Here is a 21,408-nt window from a genome sequence, read left to right on the forward strand (position 1 = left end):
CCGCACGTACCAAGCCCTCTCCCCTAGCACACGCCTTCTGTGAACGGGCTCTTCTTGTACCTGAACAAAGCGAGGACCCAAGTTCAGGGGCTTTGTCTCTAAAGAACAAAGATCGGCCTAGCTGCATGCTCGCTGTGCGAAAGAACTCAGGCTCCGTGGGAACCCCACGCCACTGGCGGAGCTGCGCCCTGGCTGCCGCTCCCGCCCCTCAGGCCCCTTTAAGTGCCGCGCCTGCCCCCGTCCGCGTCCCCCGCGTGCCCGGAGTACTGGGCCGCCCGCCCGCTCCGGGCCGCGCCTCCCGCCTCCCACCTCCCACCTCCCACCTCCCGCCTCCCGCCTCCCGCCTCCAGCCGGGGTTACGTGAGCCCGGGGCGGGCGGCCGCCGGGCCAATGGCCGCCGCCGGGGCCGCCGCGCTCCTCCCGCGCCGCCGCCGCCGCCGTGGGGCTGCGGGCTCCTCCCGCAGGAGATAACTGTCAGCGCGCGAGGCGGCGGCGGGCCGGCTCAGTCATATGACCGGCAGCCGGCAGCTCCGGCGCCGAGCAGAGTTACTCAGCTGCAGCGGCCCCGCGCTCCCGCAAGGCTGGGCGGCCGCGCCGCCGCGATGGCCACGCCACCGCGGCCGCCGCCCCCGGCTGCGCGCTGAGCCGCCGGCCCCCCGAGCGCCACGGCCGGAGCTGCGGCGGCGGCGGCGGCGGCATCATGGCCCCGACCCTGCTCCAGAAGCTCTTCAACAAAAGGGGCAGCAGCGGCAGCTCCGCGGCGGCGTCTGCCCAGGGCAGGGCTCCTAAGGAAGGACCCGCCTTTAGGTGAGGGGCGCCGGGGGGCTACTCTGGCGCGGGACCCGAGTTGGCTTCGGTGCTCGCCGGAAAGGGGACGGGTAGGGGAAGGGGCCGGGTAGGGGAAGGGGAAGGGGCCGTCCGGGACGGCTCTGCCCATCGCCGGCACCTGGTCCCGGGCTTGTCAGCGTGGACGCGCCTGATCCGAGTGTGGCTCCGGACCCTCCGTGACCCTTCCTCCCGCTCTTCCTCCACAACTCGGGGTCCTTCCCCATTTCAGAGTTCTCTTGTGTTCCTTGGGGTTCCCAGGCGTGCGCTTGCTTGGCTGTGGCGACGGGAGATTCTCCGGTTATTGGGGTGAACCCCTTCCGGGCAGAGCCGCCTGGGCGCCTCTGCGGGCCCAGCAAAGCTGTGAGCTGTCATTTTGAGGGCAGCTCCAACCTATTGTGTACGTGACAGTGTTTTGAAGTTCTGAAGGAGCAACAGTCACGAAAAAGGCATCTTTCTTCTTTCTTGCCATATATGACAAGCTCTCAAACGGATGAATGAAAGTATGTAATTTCCACATCATCTGGAAGGTTGAAGCCGCATGATGTGTGGAAAGGGGGAGTAAGATGCAATTATGAAATTTCCGAGATTTCAAGTGATCAAAGCTGATAATGTATATTTAATAGATTTTATCTGTGGAACACGTACCTTTGAATATTGATAGCATTTATGGGGAGCTTACTATCTAAAATGCTTTATGTTGATTTCTGTCGTTTACTTTTCTATCAATGCGGTGAGGTAGGTGCTATTATAAGTCCCATTTTACAGGTGAGGAAACTTAGAGTCCCAGAGAACTTAGGCGGCTTGCCCAAAATCCACAGCTGTCAGTGGTAGAGCCTGTGTTTTGACCCAAGCAGTTTGACCACAGATTCCAGTCTTTAAAATCCCTATGCTATTCTGATTTCAAGGGCTAACTTTTAAAAGATGCCTTAAAATGTCCTATATTGCTTTTGAGCACAAGTATGTTGAGAGGTTTATTGATCTTTAACAATTTTTCAGCACATTTTAAAATTGAGCATTAACTCCCAAGTCTGACACTCTTCTAGGTACTTTTTGGCCAGAATGTCTTGCAAAAACAGTTCATTGTTAAACAGGTCTAGACCCAGTATAATAAACCTTTTAAAAGTTTGAAGTGAAACTTCGAAATAAATTCTGAATTAAGTTTTATGTTCTAGATTTTGCTTTTCTTGAATTCCATCATTTAAAACAGTCTCTCACTGTGGTCATGTGAAAATTAAATAACGTGTGTGTGTGCGCGCGCGCACACATGGAAGGCGTGTTGTGAGGACTTTAAACTCCCCGAGTTAAATTCTCATGTTTTCTTTAGGCTAACGAGCCTTATAATTTGAGTGGGAATTCTATGCCTTTTGCTAGGCTGAGTACTAGTGATGCCATGTACTTCTCAGAATGGTAGAATTACTTCGGACCCAAGGTGTGTAATTTCGTCCCTTCCCTCCCTGTAACCCAGACTTTATCAAGGGTACAAAGCCTGGAGCGGAAGGGGCATGTGATGTTACAGGTGTCTGTATGTTGGCAGCTTTTGCCAAGGACATTTAAAGCCATTTGAATGCAGGAGGACATAGTGGCCGTTACATTGTCATTGTTTTCTGTGCTCCTTGCCCAGTTGCCGACCACCACTTCCTCTATCCACAAGTTTGATTGAGTGTATTTGAACCAAAAAAATTGGGGCTATATTTAGGGCTTTGGGCCATATTAGGGAAATTGATTCTCACTTTGTGGGAACATTTTCAGTAGTGTTCTGACTTCTCATTTGTGTATAATGAAGAACAGAAAATCGTGCCAAGTACGGCCTTTTTTTTTTTTTTTTTTTTTTTTGACCTCATTAGGATTTTCTACAAGTGTTTGAGGTTGATGTTTTTGGAGAATTTGGGGATCCCAGTTGAACATCCTACTTGATGAGGGCCCCCTTCAATAGTGTCCCTGATAGAGGTCACCATGGCAAAGAAAGTAAAGTAGCAGATGTGAGCAAGGATGCTGGAAGATGGGAACAAACCATCCTGTGTTCACCAGACTGACAAAGGAGACCCCAAGCAAGTCTTTCCATTTGCTCTTTTCACCTGGCTTAACTCTAAGATGCTGTGTAGCTGGCCTGGGGAAAGCTTCCAGGAAAATTTTTCTCTCTACCTAAAAAATTGTGAACCTGTGTTTCATTTTATCCAGATTTTGCCAAATAGGAGCTGGTATGTACTTCGGGGAGAACAAGGTGCCTTATTGCAGGGCATTAGCTGGCCTTGGGAACCTACCTTGTAGTTGTATAGAGTTTTAGAAGTGAAGGTAAAACGCTTAGATTAAAAATCAAGTATTCCTAACATGAATTTGTATTCTTTAGTGCATTTAAATACAGGATGTAACTTGTTTATCTGGAGATTGAAAATTCACTGAGGATTCAGGTAGACTTTTGGGGCAGTTTTGTAATGTATATGGGGGAAAGTCTAAGATCCAACTTTTTGTTTGTTTTAGAGTTCATACATCTTCTGTTTCCATGATGGACTTTCACTGGTTATTTTAAACTTTTCTCAGAATTGTTTTGCCCTTGTTGTTAGTCATTTTACTCTTGTGCACTTCCTAGTCCCTTCGCTGGGCTTATGACTGTTCTCATTCCTCCAGTTTTTACACACTTGATTAGAGAGGAAATCTGTTGTCCAATATAACTAGTTTATCTCACAGGTCATTTTCAGGACTTCATGCTTCCTGGCATTTCATCTAAAAACAGTATCATCACAGTCAAGATTTCTTCTGGAGTATTTCCTTTAGGATCTTGACAGAAAGCCCTTTTCATAGCTTTGAGGAAACAGGTTGCTAGGAAAACAAAAGAAATCACGATTGATCAAACTTACGTGTTTGGGAGAAGTAGTCAAAAATGCTATATGATTATGGTATTTACATTTGAATAATGCTTTGTACCAGAAAATAAATTAGGACCCCCCCCCCCCAAAAAAAAATGATGTGTGCAGTGACTCAAGTCAGAAATAGAATTATATTCTTGGTTACCTAGGATTTAAGGCCAGGACGTTTTCAAGCCACGCTATGCCCAGTGACTGACAGGTGTGGTTCAAGTTTGAAGCATTATCTTAAGGTTGTTCTTGCTGCTGTTGTTGTTTTTTCCATATCTTTTGTAAATTAATGGGGCAGTTTCCCCCTAAAATGTGTATTTAGCAGGGAGATAAAAAGACCCTGGACTATCAGATGTTTTATTTTGGAGCAGTTAAATGAAGTAGGGAAGCGTATATATTATCTGGGATATGAAGAACAAGTGAAGGCATTGCAGCTGCTTGTTAGCTAGCTGTGTGAATGCCAGAGAACAGTATACCTAAGGCCAAATGGCCTAGTTAGTGCTAATCCCCACTGTTTTGGTAGAACAAATTTAATCTGTTATAGAGTTAGTATAAGTGTAATGTAATCCACTTATCAAATAGCATCTGATGCCTCTATGCTTGTGGCTTGGTGCTCTACCTGTATAAATCCAGGCAGGACACCCATGGTCTCGCCTACTGAAGTTTACAATTTAAAGGACAACAGATTGTACACCAAGATGAGTAAATAGCAGACCACACACTGGAAACTATGACAAACAGATAAACACTGATAAAGAGTAGATTTTTATATAAGCACAGAATTGAGAACTTACTTGCTGTTCTTGTGCTTGGAGTGACTAAGGGCAGGATTGTGATTTACTCTTCCCTCCTATGGAGGGAAATTACACAGAAGTTCTTCCTCCCCTCCCACTAATAAGTCTCCAGATGCAAGTATTTCTAATGAGATTTGTTCTGAGGTAGGGTGGAGAATATTTTGGGAAAAAAACAGTTTTGTTCTAGGACACTCAACATTTTTAATGCCAATAACGTAAAACGTGACATATAAATAGCGGTTTTGATTTCTTTTGACTACTTTCTAAAAGAAAGTCTTTCTGTACATTTTTCTTGCTTGCTGCCTTGGATCTACTGGCATACTCCTTACGTCATATCTCCTTGTCCTGCAAGATACTATGCACTGGTTAGTGATTTTTTCAGAGGTGAAGAAGGGAACCCTTCCTTTGAACGCAGTGAGTGCTATTAAGAGCACTTGGAACACAGATTGAGGAGGCCATTGATTTAGCCCTGCCTCCTGCACCGTGTTGTTGTGAGACCCCACAAGACTCCATTTTTCTGATCCTCAGCTTTGTCATTTGTAAAGTGACAGCATCAGACCTATGAAATAGAGTTGTGGTTAGGAGGTAATGAGCTTGAAAATCTTTTGAAAAGAATAACATGCAATACAAAATGATTTTAAGTATTACCAAGCATCTTTTTTTAGGTCATGGAGTTCAGTATTATTCCTGTTGAGGCTTTATGAAAATGGAACCATTTTTCAGAGGCCGTTTTCTTTCCGTAGATGAGAGACTTGAGACAGAGCTGAAGTGAACTGTTTTCGCTTGCGTATTAGTTTGTTAACCTTGATGCAGTCAGTCATGAAACAGAGATCTTAAGTTTTCAGAGAGGTCTTAAAGACGTTCAGCGGGCACTCACTCAAACCTGGTAGAGGTGACGGGGCATCAGAAAGATTCTTAGAAATACGGTGTGTTTGTTTTTTCAAAGTTATTTGCAAATTTTTATTATCAAGAATAAAATCACATTTAGCCAAAAAAGGAAATTAGTTAAGCAAAATGATATAGTCACACAATGGATGACATTCTATAGCAGCCGAATCATAATTTTATACACAGACACCGAAACACAGAAAAATGTTCTCAATAGAAGTAAAAGCAACTCTAGTAGCCTGACTTCACCACTGTGCAATCTATGCATGTAACAAAATTACACTTATACCCATAAATTTATATAAATTTTAAAAAGTAAAAGCAAGTTATAAATTTATGTGGAAAACATTTAAAAATAGGAGCGATTATGCATGTGCAGAATAGGCCAGCAACACTCTACACCAGCATATTATAACAGTGGTTGCCAAGAGGTAGGTGAAAATTTTATTGTAATTTTTTGTGTTTTATTCTTGTTGGTATTTTTGGATTTTGCTCTAATGAATTTGTGTTACTTTTGTGATTTGGATTATTTTAAACCTAAATATTCTAGATTATTTAACTATTAGATTATTTAACTATTTAAAGTAACTTAAATAGCATTTAGTGTATTCTACACCATGAGGTAATAGAGTAAGGATAATGTTTATGGAGAAACCTGATTTGAATACATTTCTTCATAGAATCTTTCTTCTTCATCAAAAAAACTGTTAGCTGCTATTATTAAAAGTAATATGTTTGTTGTGAAGTTTAATGTATTTAAAACTTAAATTTGTTACAAACCTCAGAGGCCAAGTTAATTGGCGATGTCAATAATGATAGGAAATATGTATGTGCAAAATGTTTAGTAGTTTGACAGGGTCGCTACTTCACCTGAGCTGCAGAGCCCAGTGTAGTCTTCGTGGGGGCTCAGAGTACAGTTTAGGAGCTGCATGCCGCTCAAGCTTTATTTGAAATACGTTTAGAAAAGACTGACACAGTCCTTTGGATTTTGAGGGAATGTGGATAAGAGGGCTGGATTAGATGTTTTAAAAGCTAAAACATGTAGTTATAATTTTAAGTCCTGAAATGTGAATTTGTCATATGATGCATTATTATTTGATTTAGTAGGTGGTACTAAGAGATGGATGGAGGCGCATGGTCTTTTAATGCATGGAGTATACAGCTCCAAAAAGAGCAGTGGTTTTTGTTGTTGCTTTAGGTTGTGTTTCTTGTGGTTTGCCTGTGAGGTCAGCCTAAGGAAGCTACTTTGCCATTGAGTTTCCTTGGAAATGGAAGCTGTAAAAGATTGTCCTTGCCGTCATGAAATACTTTGGCTGCCAGCATGAACTCCTGGTGGGTGAATCTGATTTGGGAACTGGTAATGTGCTTTATTTCTCCAGCCACTGTTTTTCTTGGTGTGGGTGAAAAGGAACAAATGTTTTATACTGATTGTACAAGCCCCTTGGCTTAGTGTGAATTGTTAGGCCTGCACTATGAGATCATGTACTTGGCTGTAAAAGTAAGTCTTTCCTTTGGATGTAAGAGTGCTGAAATATTTGGTGAGTTCCTACTTACCAAGCATTCTTTATCTCAGATTTGTGAAAAATGATTATTATGTAAAAAAGGAAAAACAGGATGGACTTTTCCAGCTAACTGGGCATGTAACAGTGATTTCCCTCAACCCCACCCCATCTGTAAATGGAACATCCATGACTCACTTCTCATGGCCACACAGACACTTTTGTAACCAGTGCTTGAATGGGAGGGTGGGATGGGGATGGAAGGAGATGGGCTGGCACCCCACTTGTGTTCAGCCAGAATCTGTCCAGCTGCCTTTATAATGGACTTCTGAAAAGGACAATGTGCCTTCTCATGCATCATGCTACATATTTTTTTTTCCTTATTGCACTTTCTGTTTGTGCCAGAATAATACAACATATTAAGCGCAATAAAATGTAGCCATTAATACTATAATGTTGTGGATAAATGTTGTATAGCAGAGTACTCTTTCTGTTATATAAGATTTTAGTATCAGCATGAGTCTGGATCCCTGATTATCATATTTCTCTCTCCTGAACTGTGTGCCTTCATTTCTAGGAGTTATTTTTCTAGTTATTTGTCCCTGTAAACTTGTTTAATTTGTAGATTACACTCTAGAATTTGTGTCCATCATGGTGCTATAAGAGATTTATATATTGGTTTAGACGATGATTTTATCACCACACCTAAGACTTTTTAATCATAAATAAGAGATTTCTGTATTTGATATATATCTTTAAATAAATGATTGGTGTTTGGTTATGTACTGATGTCTAATTGAAAATGACAACCAATTCATGCAGGATATCTAAGTGAAAGTGAGCACTGAGGCAGTAGAAATTCATCCCCCAAAAGCTGAGGGGGACTAATTGAGAACCTACGTATCTGGTGGGGACCTTAGCCTGTTTCCCAGTAAGGACAGTTGCATGTTGTCATGGCAACTCTTCACAAGTTGAAGACAAGTTAGACGTTAACCTGCACATTCCTCAAGAGATGAAACAGGTGTTGATTTACGATGTGTTAGGAAGCAGCAGCAAATTCACCAGTCCAGTTGATTCTGACTTTAACACCTTATAAATACTTCAGACTGCCAGCTCTCTCTCTGATATGCCTGGAAAGTTGGACATTCTCTTTTTTTGTCTTATAGTCAAAACCTTTGGGGTTATGGGGGGAAAAGTATATTATCATTCGGTTCTTCATTAGCTATCCTCACTCAAGTTCTTCTATAAAATGTGATTAAAAAATAGTAACAACCTTTTAAATTCAATGCCACAAAGTCTTTTAAATTTAAAGCATACATCTGAAATAACTGTGAATGAAACAGGAAGACATACATGTGATAGTTACAGCATGGCTGTGAGAGTTCTTCTGAATCCTAGCCTTGCCATTGTATCTCTGCTTTTAATGCAGTGCTTGGCAGGAAGTTGGCGTTTAATAAATACCTGTTGAATGAATGAACGAATTCAAGAGTGTTGAACACTGATAATCCATAAACAGTCTCTAGTATTCCAGAATCTGATCTCTGAAATATTTCTTGATGTTTCTAGCATGCATTTTGACATTTTAGAAAATGAATCTTGTTACAGATGGCTCAAAGAAATTTCCTCCTTTTTGTCAATATTAGTGAATTATTTTTCTGGTATCAAAATGATAGGGTAAAAGTGTTCTAACAGTTGATTGATCTGCACCCCCACCTCCCTAAGAAAACCTTTAAGAAGACACTTGCTTAAGTAATATATCAGAGATCCAGTTATGAAATCCCACAGCTGTCAGAAATGACCTACTGAAAAACGATTTAAATATTTATGAAGCTATGAAATTGTTAGCTGTGGGTTGATGATGTAGAACTCTTCTCTATATACTTTTTAGATTCATTTGAATTCTTGTGTGGCTTGGTAAAACTGAAATACATTATGGAATGAAATGAGCAAATTGGTTCTCTCAAATTTAAGATAATAGTACACTTAATTGTGAAAACAATATTGGTATTCTGAACCCTGCAAAGACTATATATTTGCATGTTAAATGAAGTAAGCACTTTAGGAAAAAAAAAATGGAATCATCTCTGCTTTCCATGTATGATTTTTCCATTTGAGAAACTAACTTAGAAATGGATTTGTGAATCTGACGTGTTCTTTAAAAAGAATGTGCCAGACTAACATATTAATGGTGGCCTACACTGTGAGGAGGTGAGCCGTGAGTAAACATTTTCTCCAAGCATATCAGGCAATGACTGTTTGCTTTAGAATGGTACATTGAGTAAGTTAGTTGCTAGGGCAGAAGGAGGCAGCCGGAACTACTGGCCCTGCCCTGCACAGAGGGCAGAGATGGACCCCTGGTAGCCACTTGGTGCTGAGTGTGCAGGCTCCATGGAAGACCCTGTGGATGCTGGTAACTGGCCCCGCAGTGGGGTTGCCATATATTGCTTCGTGCCATGTGTACCTGAGAAATTGCTTTTACATGAAGTTATGATTTTAAGATTTTTTCAAACATAGCTGGTTAAAAGTTCATATAAAATATGTTGAAATATAAGCCTCTTACTTCACACCCCAATCCCTCTTCCCAAAGGCTACCATTGCTGTACCAGTTTCTTTCGTATCCTTTTAGAAATACTCTATGCAAATACAAGAAAAAAAATTCTTTCCCTCAGACAAAATGGTAGTTGCTACCTACACTGTTCATCATTTTGCTAAAAGTTGCTTTGTACTCCTTTGAATAAATGCATATACAACACTTAACCCAGTAGTTCTCAAGTCTGGTGAGACACTAAAGTCACCTAGAGAGCTTTAAATGCCCAGACTACTTCTCAGAGATCTTGATTTAATAGATCTGGGCTGAGGCTTTATGTTTGTCTTTATGAAACTCTCCCTGGGTAATTTATGTGTGCAGCCAAGCACACTACAATAGTCTTCCCTTATCTGAGGTTTCACTTTCTGCTGTCAACCTCAGTCTGACAATATTAAGTCAAAAATTCAAGAAATGGACCAACTCTGGGTGCACTGCCTATGAGTTTGCTCTGCAAGGAGCAGTACCATTTAAAAAAGAAGAAAGAAGATTCCAGAAACAAACAATTTGTAAGTTTTGAATTGCACACCATTCTGAGTAGCACGATGGAATCTCCACTGTCACTTCATCTTATCACGTAGGCATTTGTCATCTCACATCATCACAAGGAGAAAGAGGGTGACTATAGTACGATGAGATATTTCCTGAGAAAGAGATCACGTTCACGTAACTATGACTATAGTATATTAAAATTGTTCTATTTTATTATTAGTTATTGTTGTTAATCTCTTACTGTGCCTAATTTATAAATTAAACTTTATCATAGGTATGTATGGGAAAAAGCATAGTATACACAGGGTTTGGCATTAAGCACGGTTTTAGGCATCCACTGGAAGTCTTGAAAGGTATCCCCTGTGGATAAGAGGGGACTACTGTAATTTTAACCAGTTTTCTACTGATGGAGTATTTACTTTCAGGCTTTATTGTTAGAAATGGTGAACTTCATGGTTGAAAGATTCTTATGCATAAGCTCAAGTATATTTCCAGGATAAGAACCCAGGGTGGAATTTCTGCCAAATTGCGCTCCAGAGAGGTTGCACCTGTTTATACGCCTACCAACAGCATATGATAGTGGCTGTTTAGTGAAGATGATTTAAAGTACCCTGAAGAAATAGCAGTGGTAGGGTGGTGGGGAAACTTGGACCCTAGATCATTCTTGGTCGTTGTTGATCACTTGTCTAGTTCAACATGTGTGCAGATTGTTAAACTCTTTTACAGCTCAGTTTGGCTGTGCTTTCCACACTTAAAAATGCTCATACTTTTTTGACTCAGTAACTTAAGAGAAAAAACTTTTGTGCATGAAAATGTTTAAAAAACAAATCTTTGTGCACAAAGATGTTCTTTATATATTATCATTATAATGTTACATAAAAGGATCATAACAATTGTCCAACAGCAGGAAAGTATCTAAATTGTTACGTCAGCTTTGTAGGATAGTAATGTAATAGTTAAATGATTATGAAGACTGTGTTAATATAAAATGTTTATGTTAAATGAAAGCAACCAACACCAGTTGGTATCTACCAGATGAATATATTAGTAAGATATGCAAATGTATGACCAAGAACTAGAAAGAAAAACAGAAAAATAATAAAGAACAGTTGACATTATGGGGTGATGAGATTGTGGATAAATGGATAAATATCCTTTGTTGGTGGTGGGTTTTTTTTTTTTTTTTTTAAAGATAGTCTCACTCTGTCACCCAGGCTGGAATGCAGTGGTACAATCACAGTTCACTGCAGCCTCGACCTCCCGGGCTTAAGTGATCCTCCCACCTCAGCCTCCCAAGTAGCTAGGACCACAGACAGGCATGCACCACCATACCCACTTTTTTTTTTTTTTTTTTTTTGTAGAGACGGGAGCAGTGGGGTGGTCTCACTGTGTTGCCCAGTGTAGTCTTGAACTCCAGGGCTCAAGTGATCCCCCAACCTGAGCTTCCCTAAGTGCTGGGATTACAAGCATGAGCCACCTTGCCTGACCAGAAATATCCTATAAAATGTGTGGGCAAAAAATAAAAATTAGAGGCCAGGCATGGTGGCTCATGCTTGTAATCCCAGTACTTTGGGAGACTGAGGTGGAAGGATCTCTTGAGTCTAGGAGTTTGAGACCAGCCTGGGAACAAAAGGAGACCCCATCTCTACAAAATAAAAAATTTAAAAAAAATTAGCTAGGCACATGCTTGTGGTTATAGCTACTTGTGGGTCTAAGGTGGTGGGATCACTTGAACCCAAGAGGTTGAGGCTTTAGCAATGATCACACCACTGTACTCTAGCCTGGGTGACAGAGTGAGACCCTGTCTTCGAAAAAAAAAAAAAAAGGAAAAATATAGAATTCTGTTATAATACAAATAGCCATTTATTTATGATAATAAAGATGTTGTAAACCTTGTTAATTAGTGAAGACATAAATGTAGCATATGTACGTAAGTGACTTCCCTGAAATCTTTTAGAATGCTTTTAGAATAGCTATTTCTCAAGAATTTTAAGGGAGCCCATTCCAGCATTTAAAAAATAATAATATTCTTTACCATTTGCTTCCCTATACCAAGTGCTTTTTACTTAAGTCATTTCACACATGTCTCATAGTTATTCTTTGATGATAGATATTTTTATTATCCAATTTATAGATTATAAATTTTCCATAATTATGGATGAACACTTGAGGCTTGCCTGAAATTGAGTGGTTAACTAGTGACCCTGGGAATTCAAACTGAAATCAGTCAGCTCTTTATTAATACATGATCTGTATTCTCTCTCTGCAGATTAATATTTGAAGTACTTAAGACTGAGATTCAGTGGTAGATTTTGTGAGGTTTATAAGAAAGTATTAAGTCTAGCCGAGCGTGGTGGCTCGTGCCTGTAATCCCAGCACTCTGGAAGGATGAGGCAGGCAGATCATTTGAGGTCAGGAGTTCAAGACCAGCCTGACCAACATGGCGAAACCCTGTCTCTACTAAAAACACAAAAAAATTAGCTGGGTGTGGTGGCATGCACCTGTAGTCCTAGCTACTCAGGAGGCTGAGGCAGGACAATCGCTTGAACCCCAGAGGCGGAGGTTGCAGTGAGCCGAGATCGCACCACTGCACTCCAGTCTCAGCAACAGAGTGAGATTCTGTCTCAAAAAAAAAGAAAAAAGAAAGTATGAAGTCTGAGTACTATTTCTAGGGAGCTTACTGTTAATTGTGCAATAATATACATTACGTGTGAAAAACTAATTAATAATACAAAACAGTGGTTCGGGACCAAGTCTCTAAAGTCCTATTAAGATGAAAGGAAGGAGTGAGGGAGGGCTCTTTAGTCTGGGCTAGTTAGGGAGGCTCTATGGAGGAGATAAGAGCTAATAGGTAGAATTCAGAGAGGTGAAAAACTTTTTACCTTAGAGGTGTTCCTGAGTTAAAAATGAGTGGACTAGTCTCTATGAAATCAAAGTATTCCTATGAGGCAAGATACATTTGGACCGAATTGTGCAAGTTGTTGCAAGCATTATTAATTTTAAATTTTAAATGTAGGTAACCCCAAAGTGTAGATGGGGAGGGTCTCCAGTCTATACTTTGAGTCTTATTAGAGTAGGGCCTTTGTTACAGATTTATATTTTTTGTTTGTTTTTGTTTTTGTTTTTGTTTTGAGATGGAGGCTCACTCTGTCGCCCAGGCTGGAGTGCAGTGGCGCGATCTCGGCTCACTGCAACCCCCACCTCCCAGGTTCAAGTGGCTGTCCTGCCTCAGCCTGCCGAGTAGCTGGGACTACAGGCGCATGCCACCATGCCTGGCTAATTTTTGTATTTTTTTTGGTAGAGATGAGGTTTCAGCATGTTGGCCAGGTTGGTCTCGAACTCCTGGCTTCAAGTGATCCGCCCGTCTCAGCCTCCGCAAGGTGCTGGGATTACACGCGGGAGCCACTGCGCCTAGTCTGGATTTACATTTTTGAATTCAAACCTGACTCTCCCACTTGCAATGTGGGGCACATTATTCTCTCTAAATGAGTTTTGTTTTTTTGGTTGGTTTTTTTTTAATATGTAAAACAGTTGTAAAGTTGCCTTTCTTGCAAGTTTGTCTGAAGACTAGAGATAATACATATCAATTGTACCGCACAGTGCTTGGCAACTATTAGACATTCAATATGTAGTGTCTCTTGTAACTCTTAGAGACTTAAATATTATGTCTTTCCCTCCAGCTCTTTCCCTGTATTAAATGCATCTCTGCTGATCTCAAGGTTCCAGGGAAATGGCAAGTAGCTTGTCTTTACCAAAAGGTGGAATTCCTGCTCTGAAGGCAATGTGGAGCCACTGAGGTTTTAAGTAGTGGATTGGTGGAGCAGCTTGCTAAACACAGGGACCTTAACTTAAATTTTGGTGCTGAGGTGCAAGTTGGTGCAGTTTTAGTGTATATGATATATGATATCAGCAAATAGAACGTATGTGTATTCCCCAGTCTTCCCTCTCTTTCCCCTATCCCAGACCTCTCTTATCTTCAAAGGGAAAAAACAAAACTCATACAAGCTGACAGCTTCATGCTCCCAGCCTTTAAGCTTCCCCTCCAGCCTGTGGCAAAATCTGTACCTGGTAAACCTACCAGATAGACAACTATCTCTTTTTGTATCCTTTAATATCAGGAGCTTCTTTTTTGTTTTTTTTTCCCTCAAATTAGTTTCCTGACAGTTCTCTTGCCTCTTTTGATTCATTTCACAAACACTTATGAGGAGCCAATTATGGCAGCTAATCCTAAAATCCCGGACTTTCTGCGAGGAAAGGAGTTTGTGTTTGAAGGCTCTTATTAATTCGGTTGCTCACAATTGTTACATTTTTACAAATAGAAAAGGGAGAGGCATTTGTATCAGAAGCTAAGGGGAGAAAGCTCCCAATTGTCCAGTAATCTTATCTACAAAGTGCTAAATACTGCCAGTAATTGTATGTAGGATGTGGGTGCTGGTTTAGATAATGTGCCAAGGGAAGCAGGCAACCTCGGCTCACTCCAGCTAAAGCTGTTAAAAAGCAGTCTAGTTCCAGTAGGTGCAAATCCACACTTTAATTTGTTCATCATTTTGTCTTCATTCTTCAAGTCCAGTTTGTGTTGGACTTTGATCTTATAGCTGATTACTGTGCCATGCTGCTCTTTAGTTTACTCCAGCAGAGCATTGAGTTTTACGGCTTGGACTGTTAAAGTCAATATTGTGTTTAACACAGCAGTAGCAGAGAGAGTTGTCCTGAGCTTTCCGTGACCTGCTAGCATGCTCAGCTAGCATGCTTAATTCTATTTAAGAGGAGAGTTCCTTTCAGAATTATGTCAAGATTAGCTATTGATGGTGAGAATTGTTGTGGTCCAATCACCAGACCACAGTAGGTAACTTCCCTGGGGTGAAAGCATTGCCATAATGTGTTAGACCTGTGCTATGCTCTCCATTTACTTTAGAAATCATTCTGTACAAGGCACAGGGCCTCCAACTCATCATTTTCCCTGCAGAGGTTTCCCTCAGAGATGTTTGTAGTTGGGGAGGGGCAAGTTACCTTCAAGGAGACAATAATTGGGTCTCTCTTCTTTATTTCAAATTCCAAAGTATTGTGAATCTCTTTTATTACCTGTCTGTTCCAAAGACTCCACTTTTCTTTTCATCTTAGAAATATTTGGCATGTGGATCTAGACCAACTCTGCCTGAAGCACTGAGGCAAGCAGACGTGATCTTTTTTTTCTTTTTTGCTTGGCCTTCTCAGGAGTCCGTTCACCATCAGATTAGTGAAATAGAGATTCCTGTGTGGCCTTGTCAGGGCAGGGGACGAGGACATTTGAACTACTTTGCTCTAGGCTCTGGGTGGCCTAAAATCCTCACAGCTGGAATTGTCCATCTGGTCCCATCCAGTTCCAGAGCCTGGACCAGTTCAGCTTCCTAGGCTGAGGTTTGCATCAAAGCTTGTAAGTAATGAAGGGTTTATTATGTCTTCCATTGCTTTCTCTTTCTTGGGGACCTAACTGGTATGAATGGAGGAATGTCCATAAGTCACATTTCAGAGGAAAGCTGGACAGGATGTGAAAGTGGTGGGGAGATCACTGTAAACAAAAAGATTAAATAAAATCATGATATATAAAGTAACTTCCAAGTTTTGCGCCCGAATAATGTGGGTAGCATAATTAGTGGAAATAGGAAAGTTACAAGGAGAAATTGGTTTTGTACATGTTGAATTTAAGGTGCAGTTGGACACTCCAAGTTTTGATATTCATGAAGCTGTGGTTGTCAGAAGATATTAAGCCAATATTTGCCAAAGAGCCCAGAAAATTCATCTCTTGCTCTTTAAGACTTTTCTTTTTCTGTTCCCTCCTCCAGAATTACTTTTGTAGAAATTCTGTTCCTTCTTCCAAACTCAGTTTAGATGCCACCTCTGATTATCTTTGTTGATTGCCCCAAATGGGCATGCTACTCCCTTTAAACCAGTGGCCCCCAACTTTTTTGGCATCAGGGAACAGTTTCATGGCAGACAATTTTTCCACGGACAGTGGAGTGGGGGATGGTTTTGGGATGATTCAAGCACATTACATTTATTGTGTGCTTTATTTCTATTATTATAACATTATAATAAATAATGAAAGAACTATGCAACTCACCAAATGTAGAATCAGTGGGAGCCCTGAGCCTGTTTTCCTGGAACTAGACAGTCCCATCTGGGGTTGATGGGAGATAGTGACAGATCATCAGACATTAGATTCTCATAAGGAGTGTGCAGCCTAGATCCCTTGCATGTGCCGTTCATAATAGGGTTCCCACTCCTGTGAGAATCTAATGCCACCGCTGATCTGACGAGATGGAGCTCAGGCGGTAATGCTCACTCACCCACCACTCACCTCCTGCTTTGTGGCCCGGTTCCTAACAGGCCATGGTCTGGTACCGGTCTGTGACCCAGGGGTTGGGGATCCCTGCTCCGATTCTTCATATATGGCAGTTACCACATTCTACTAGCGGTTTTTTTTATTTATCCAAATACTTTACCAGATTATACCTTGAGAGCACCATTGTATGTATGTCCCTGTAGTGTATAGCATAATACTCAGTACAGTACATTAGTAGGCGCTTGTTTAAATACACTTATTTAAACCTGCATTGTTTTCAGCTACTACCAGTACTTAAAAATATGTGAATGTATTAGCCAGTATATAAAGTTCCTCTTTTTTTTTTTGAGACCGAGTCTCGCTCTGTTGCCAGACTGGAGTGCAGTGGCGCGATCTCGGCTCACCGCAACCTTGCTTCCCGGATTCAAGAGATTCTGCTACCTCAGCCTCCTGAGTAGATGGGACTACAGGCACATGCCACCACGCCCAGCTAATTTTTGTATTTTTAGTAGAGATGGATTTCACCATGTTGGCCAGGATGGTCTCGATCTCTTGACCTCGTGATCCGCCCACCTCGGCCTCCCAAAGTGCTGGGATTACAGGCATGAGCCACTGCACCTGCCCCTCTCTTTTTTTAAACATAAATTTGTCTCCAAATTTGAAGTTTTAAGAACATCTCCATTATTTCAGAATGTAACAAGTATATTTATCCTATCCGTGGTTTGTTCTTTCTTTAATTTTAAATTTAATAAGAGATGAGGTCTTGCTATATTCACCAGGCTAGTCTCAAACTCCTGTGCTCAAGCGATCCTCCCATTCTGGCCTCTCAAAGTGGTAGAATTACAGGCATGAGGACCTGCGCCCAACCCTACCTGTGCTTCTAAACTGTATTTACTCCAGTTTTTTCTTTCCAGTAACAGGGTTCTTTCTTTTTTCTTTTTTTTTTTTTTAACTTCAGAGACTCTCCTCTATAAATTGTTTAATTTTCTATACCAGTTCCAGCTTAGAGTTTTGAAATTCACTACCAAGAAATGTGTGGGGTATTTTATTAAAAATATACTGTTTTACATATGAAGGCAAAGTAATTATCATTTTGTTTCTGAGGTCGTATCTGATTTACTCAGCATTTTTTTAGTTCCTCCCCTCTTCCCAGCTGATGTCTCTCTTTAATAAATTCTTTCTGTGGAACAAAACTTAGAGTTTAGGGTCTGTCATAAGAATAGTTTGAAGGTCTTTTTTGCCTAAACCAATTCTGACCTTTGCCTGGACTGAAACTCATTTGCCATTTATCTGTTCCTAGAACCTTGAATGGTCTTACTGTTTATTCCCTTTACTTGGGACTTAGCTGGTGAAAAAGTATTAGTGCCATTATCTACAGGGATGGCCCTATCCATGACCAGTCTCTCATCCGGGTTAATTGGGAAAATGTTAAGTTCAGTCTTCACACTCATTGCTGAAAAGACCACTGTGTTTATATTTCTCCTTCTAGAGAAATGCTTATCTGTCCTTTTGTTTTCTGGACCTAATCCAATTCTGTGTCCAAGATAAATATTCTACTGGCTTCATGCTGTTTTATCTTCATAAAAACAAGTCACCAAATACCTGTGTACTAATGCAGTTCATAGAGTAAAAACGTTAATTGCACAGGAGATTCAGATGAATAAAAGAATACTTACTTTGGTTTCTCATGGCCAGAGTTAAAAAAACAAAACAAAACTAGATTTACTAGTGCACGGGTCATATGCTATTACAGCTTCAAGGAGCTGCCAGAAGCTCATTCCTTCCCTTTGCATTTTTGTGAATGTCAGTTCTGAAATAAATGAACAAACCCAGGACTTGAAAATAATTATTTCACCTATAAATTGTGCCTGTCTTCATATGGTAATGAGAGTTGACGGTGATTTTTATTTTCAAAAAAACAGCTTGGTTTGGGAAAAGGTGCCTGTAGTCAGTCTTTGCAAGCTTCTTTATTCTGTGAAATTTTTGTTCCCTATTTTCTAAAAACAATAGTGACAAATTAACCAGAATCAAAGGCATTGCAATTTTTATCTAGGGTTTCTTTCTCCTTATTTTTTTGTGTGATTCTCTCTTCACGATGCTATACTTTTATTTTGCCGCTTTAATTGACTAAGATGAAGTAATTTCTTAGCGGGGGTGGGGATAGGAAACAGCGGTGGGAGAGATTATCTTCAGAGTCTGTATTGCTTTTGGGGGTCTCAGCTTTTTTTTTAAATTTTAATCTCTAAGTCTGTGGTTTTTGAATTTTACACTTGGGACAGAAGGATCCATGACTTTAGGTAGCCGATCCATCTCCCAAAGTCTAGGAGGGGAGGAACTTGGATTTAGCTGCTGTTGAGAAAGTCCAGAGTGTTTTCAGCCCCGCTGCGTGCAGTTAACCAGAGATCTTTTTAACGGAATCATTTATTTTCCTTGGCAAACACAAAGATTTGTTTAGCCAATAAAATGTGGTGGGGATTTCAAAGCAGAAATGAGCTATGCATTTTGGAGGTTTAGGATGCCGAAGTTGGGAATTACATGTTGTACAAACCAGTTTTTCCCATAGTTTTCTTTTCTAAAAATTGTGGTGGAAGAGAGGTGCGTGCTGGTTAAATGTGCTGCTCTGTGCCAAAGACCAGTATTTCAAAGTATAAATGATAAAAGGAACTTAACTGTAAACTTGATATTTACATGAGTTTTATTTTCCAAAGCAGTTATGTTTATTTTATAGAATAGGAAAAGGCTCACTCGCCAAGGCTGCAGAGCTAGCTACCCTTGCGGATAGGCCAAGATGTGGGACGCAGACCTTTTGATTCCTGCATCACACAGGAGCCAATTTTTAGTCCTATGAGTATGGCAAGTTCCCTTGTTGTGTGGTTAAAAAACTGTTATGAATTTATAGCTAAAATACATTTTTATGCTTTTTAATTCTTACCCAACTATATTTTCTTGTATGTTAGACTTTTTTATTTTCATTAGACTTTTTTTCTTTCTGGCACTGAGGGGCTGAGACGTAGAATAGTAACTCTGAAAATCAAGTCCAGCCTCTTTCGTGTGGCGGCCCTGCCTCATTTCTCTTTGCTCTTCCCCTCATACTCTTAAGTCCAGTCAAAGCGAATTTGTCTCAGTTCCTCAAACAATTTTGAGTTTTCTTTTTATGAGGACTTCTTTGTTTGGAACTTGGCTCCTCCCTTCCTTCTTTAACCTAACTCATTCCTAACTAGTGTGGTGATTAAGAGCGGGAGTGGGCTTGGAATCGGACTTCCAGTTTCGAATCCACACACTATCACTTAATAGCTGTATGGTCGCGAACAAGTTGCTTAACCATGCCGTGCTATGCTGCCGTTTTCTCTTTGGTATGTTGGAAATAATAGTAACCACCTCATGGTGGTGGTATGAGATTTAAGTGGGTGGTTCTTGCAGTTAGGACTGTGCTGGGTGCATAGTAAGTACTCTGATTCCTGGAAGCCTTTGCTGATAATGTGCTCTTTCACAGACTCATTGCACTGAGCACTCTGTCCCTCTGGAGTGTAATTGCCTGTGCATGACTTACTACTCCCCTCTGAGGACAGGGATGACCATGCCAACTCTGATTTTGCTTTGCAATGTAAGCGCTTGGCACGTATAGGCACAAGACAAATGTCTGAATAAATCAATAAGCAAAGCCCCACTTAGCTCATGCTATCATCTTATGTGTTTAACCTCCGCTTTTCTTTCTTTTTGTAATGATCTTTTTGCCTTTTATTTGGGGTTTTTGATGAGTAATTTTAGGAGAAGAGAACTAATAGGGAAGCTGAGCCTAGGTTGCTTTATAGCAGCTTCTGGAGTTGTAACACATGATTGCTTCATGCTGTTTGTCCCCTTTGGGAGAAGAGGCCATACATATGGACAGGCCTCTTGAAAAGTTGCTGTATTCTTTAAGAAAAAATTAAAGTAGGTTCCACATAGAAAAGGCTAGACTCACAGGAACTTGCAGGTTAACATTGACCGCAAGTCTGGATTTAATCTAATAACTGCTATAGCCTCCCTGCTCCCCAGCCCTCTAAAGGCAGGCTCACAGGATTTCCTGGCAGTTCGTTTTGTTGATCATCAGTTGTGCTGTGGCCATAATGGAGCAGTGGAAGCCACTTGACTCCTTACCTTCCATGCTTCATTTTTAGACAAGAGTAAAAACAATGTAAAAGGAAAAGCTTATGCGAGAGCAGGATATTTTCTGACTAAAAGTAATGATAGTCCATTTTTTTCCAACTCCGGGGGTTGTGACCCGGTTAGGTCCTGGTGGTGGTGGATGTGTTCTAGGTGAAATAATGCCTTACCTAAAGGAAAAAGGGGAGAAGGAGTTTGCTGTACTGCTGTGATTCTTTTGTTTAAAGTCATTAAAGGTTTGGTTTGGAGGGTAATACAAGAGTGATACTAGGGAATAATTGCTATAGAATCAGTCAGATTTTTTTTTTTTTAGTTATTTTTATTTTTATTATTTGTTTATTATACTTTAAGTTCTAGGGTACATGTGCACAACTTGCAGGTTTGTTACACATGTATACATGTGCCATGTTGGTGTGCTGCACCCATTAACTCATCATTTACACTAGGTATATCTCCTAATGCTATCCCTCCCCGCTCTCCCCACCCCACGACAGGCCCCGGTGTGTGATGTTCCCCTTCCTGTGTCCAGGTGATCTCATTGTTCAATTCCCACCTATGAGTGAGAACATGTGGTGTTTGGTTTTCTGTTCTTGCGATAGTTTGCTGAGAATGATGGTTTCCAGCTGCATCCATGTCCCTACAAAGGACACAAACTCATCCTTTTTATAGCTGCATAGTATTCCATGGTGCATATGTGCCACATTTTCTTAATCTAGTCTGTCACTGATGAACATTTGGGTTGGTTCCAAGTCTTTGCTATTGTGAATAGTGCTGCAGTAAACATACATGTGCATGTGTCTTTATAGCAGCATGATTTATAATCCTTTGGGTATATACCCAGTAATGGGATGGCTGGGTCAAATGGTATTTCTAGTTCTAGATCCTTGAGGAATCGCCACACTGTTTTCCACAATGGTTGAACTAGTTTACAGTCCCACCAACAGTGTAAAAGTGTTCCTATTTCTCCACATCCTCTCCAGCACCTGTTGTTTTCTGATTTTTTTAA

General features: G+C 40.9%; 1 protein-coding gene across 3 annotated transcripts in view; it reads left to right on the top strand.

Moving 5' to 3' along the window:
• The first annotated feature begins 473 nt into the window (after positions 1 to 473).
• Positions 474 to 21,408, top strand: part of FNIP2 (folliculin interacting protein 2) — a 137,728-nt gene continuing 116,793 nt past the window's right edge. For all 3 annotated transcript variants that reach the window (XM_025385074.1, XM_025385077.1, XM_025385078.1), the window contains exon 1: positions 474 to 807. In XM_025385074.1, the coding sequence (XP_025240859.1) occupies positions 701 to 807 (107 nt within the window). In that variant the 5' untranslated portion in view covers positions 474 to 700. The remainder of the gene's footprint in view (positions 808 to 21,408) is intronic.

Source organism: Theropithecus gelada, chromosome 5 (genome assembly GCF_003255815.1).
Source record: "Theropithecus gelada isolate Dixy chromosome 5, Tgel_1.0, whole genome shotgun sequence".
In the NCBI taxonomy this organism is placed as follows: Eukaryota; Metazoa; Chordata; class Mammalia; order Primates; family Cercopithecidae; genus Theropithecus; species Theropithecus gelada.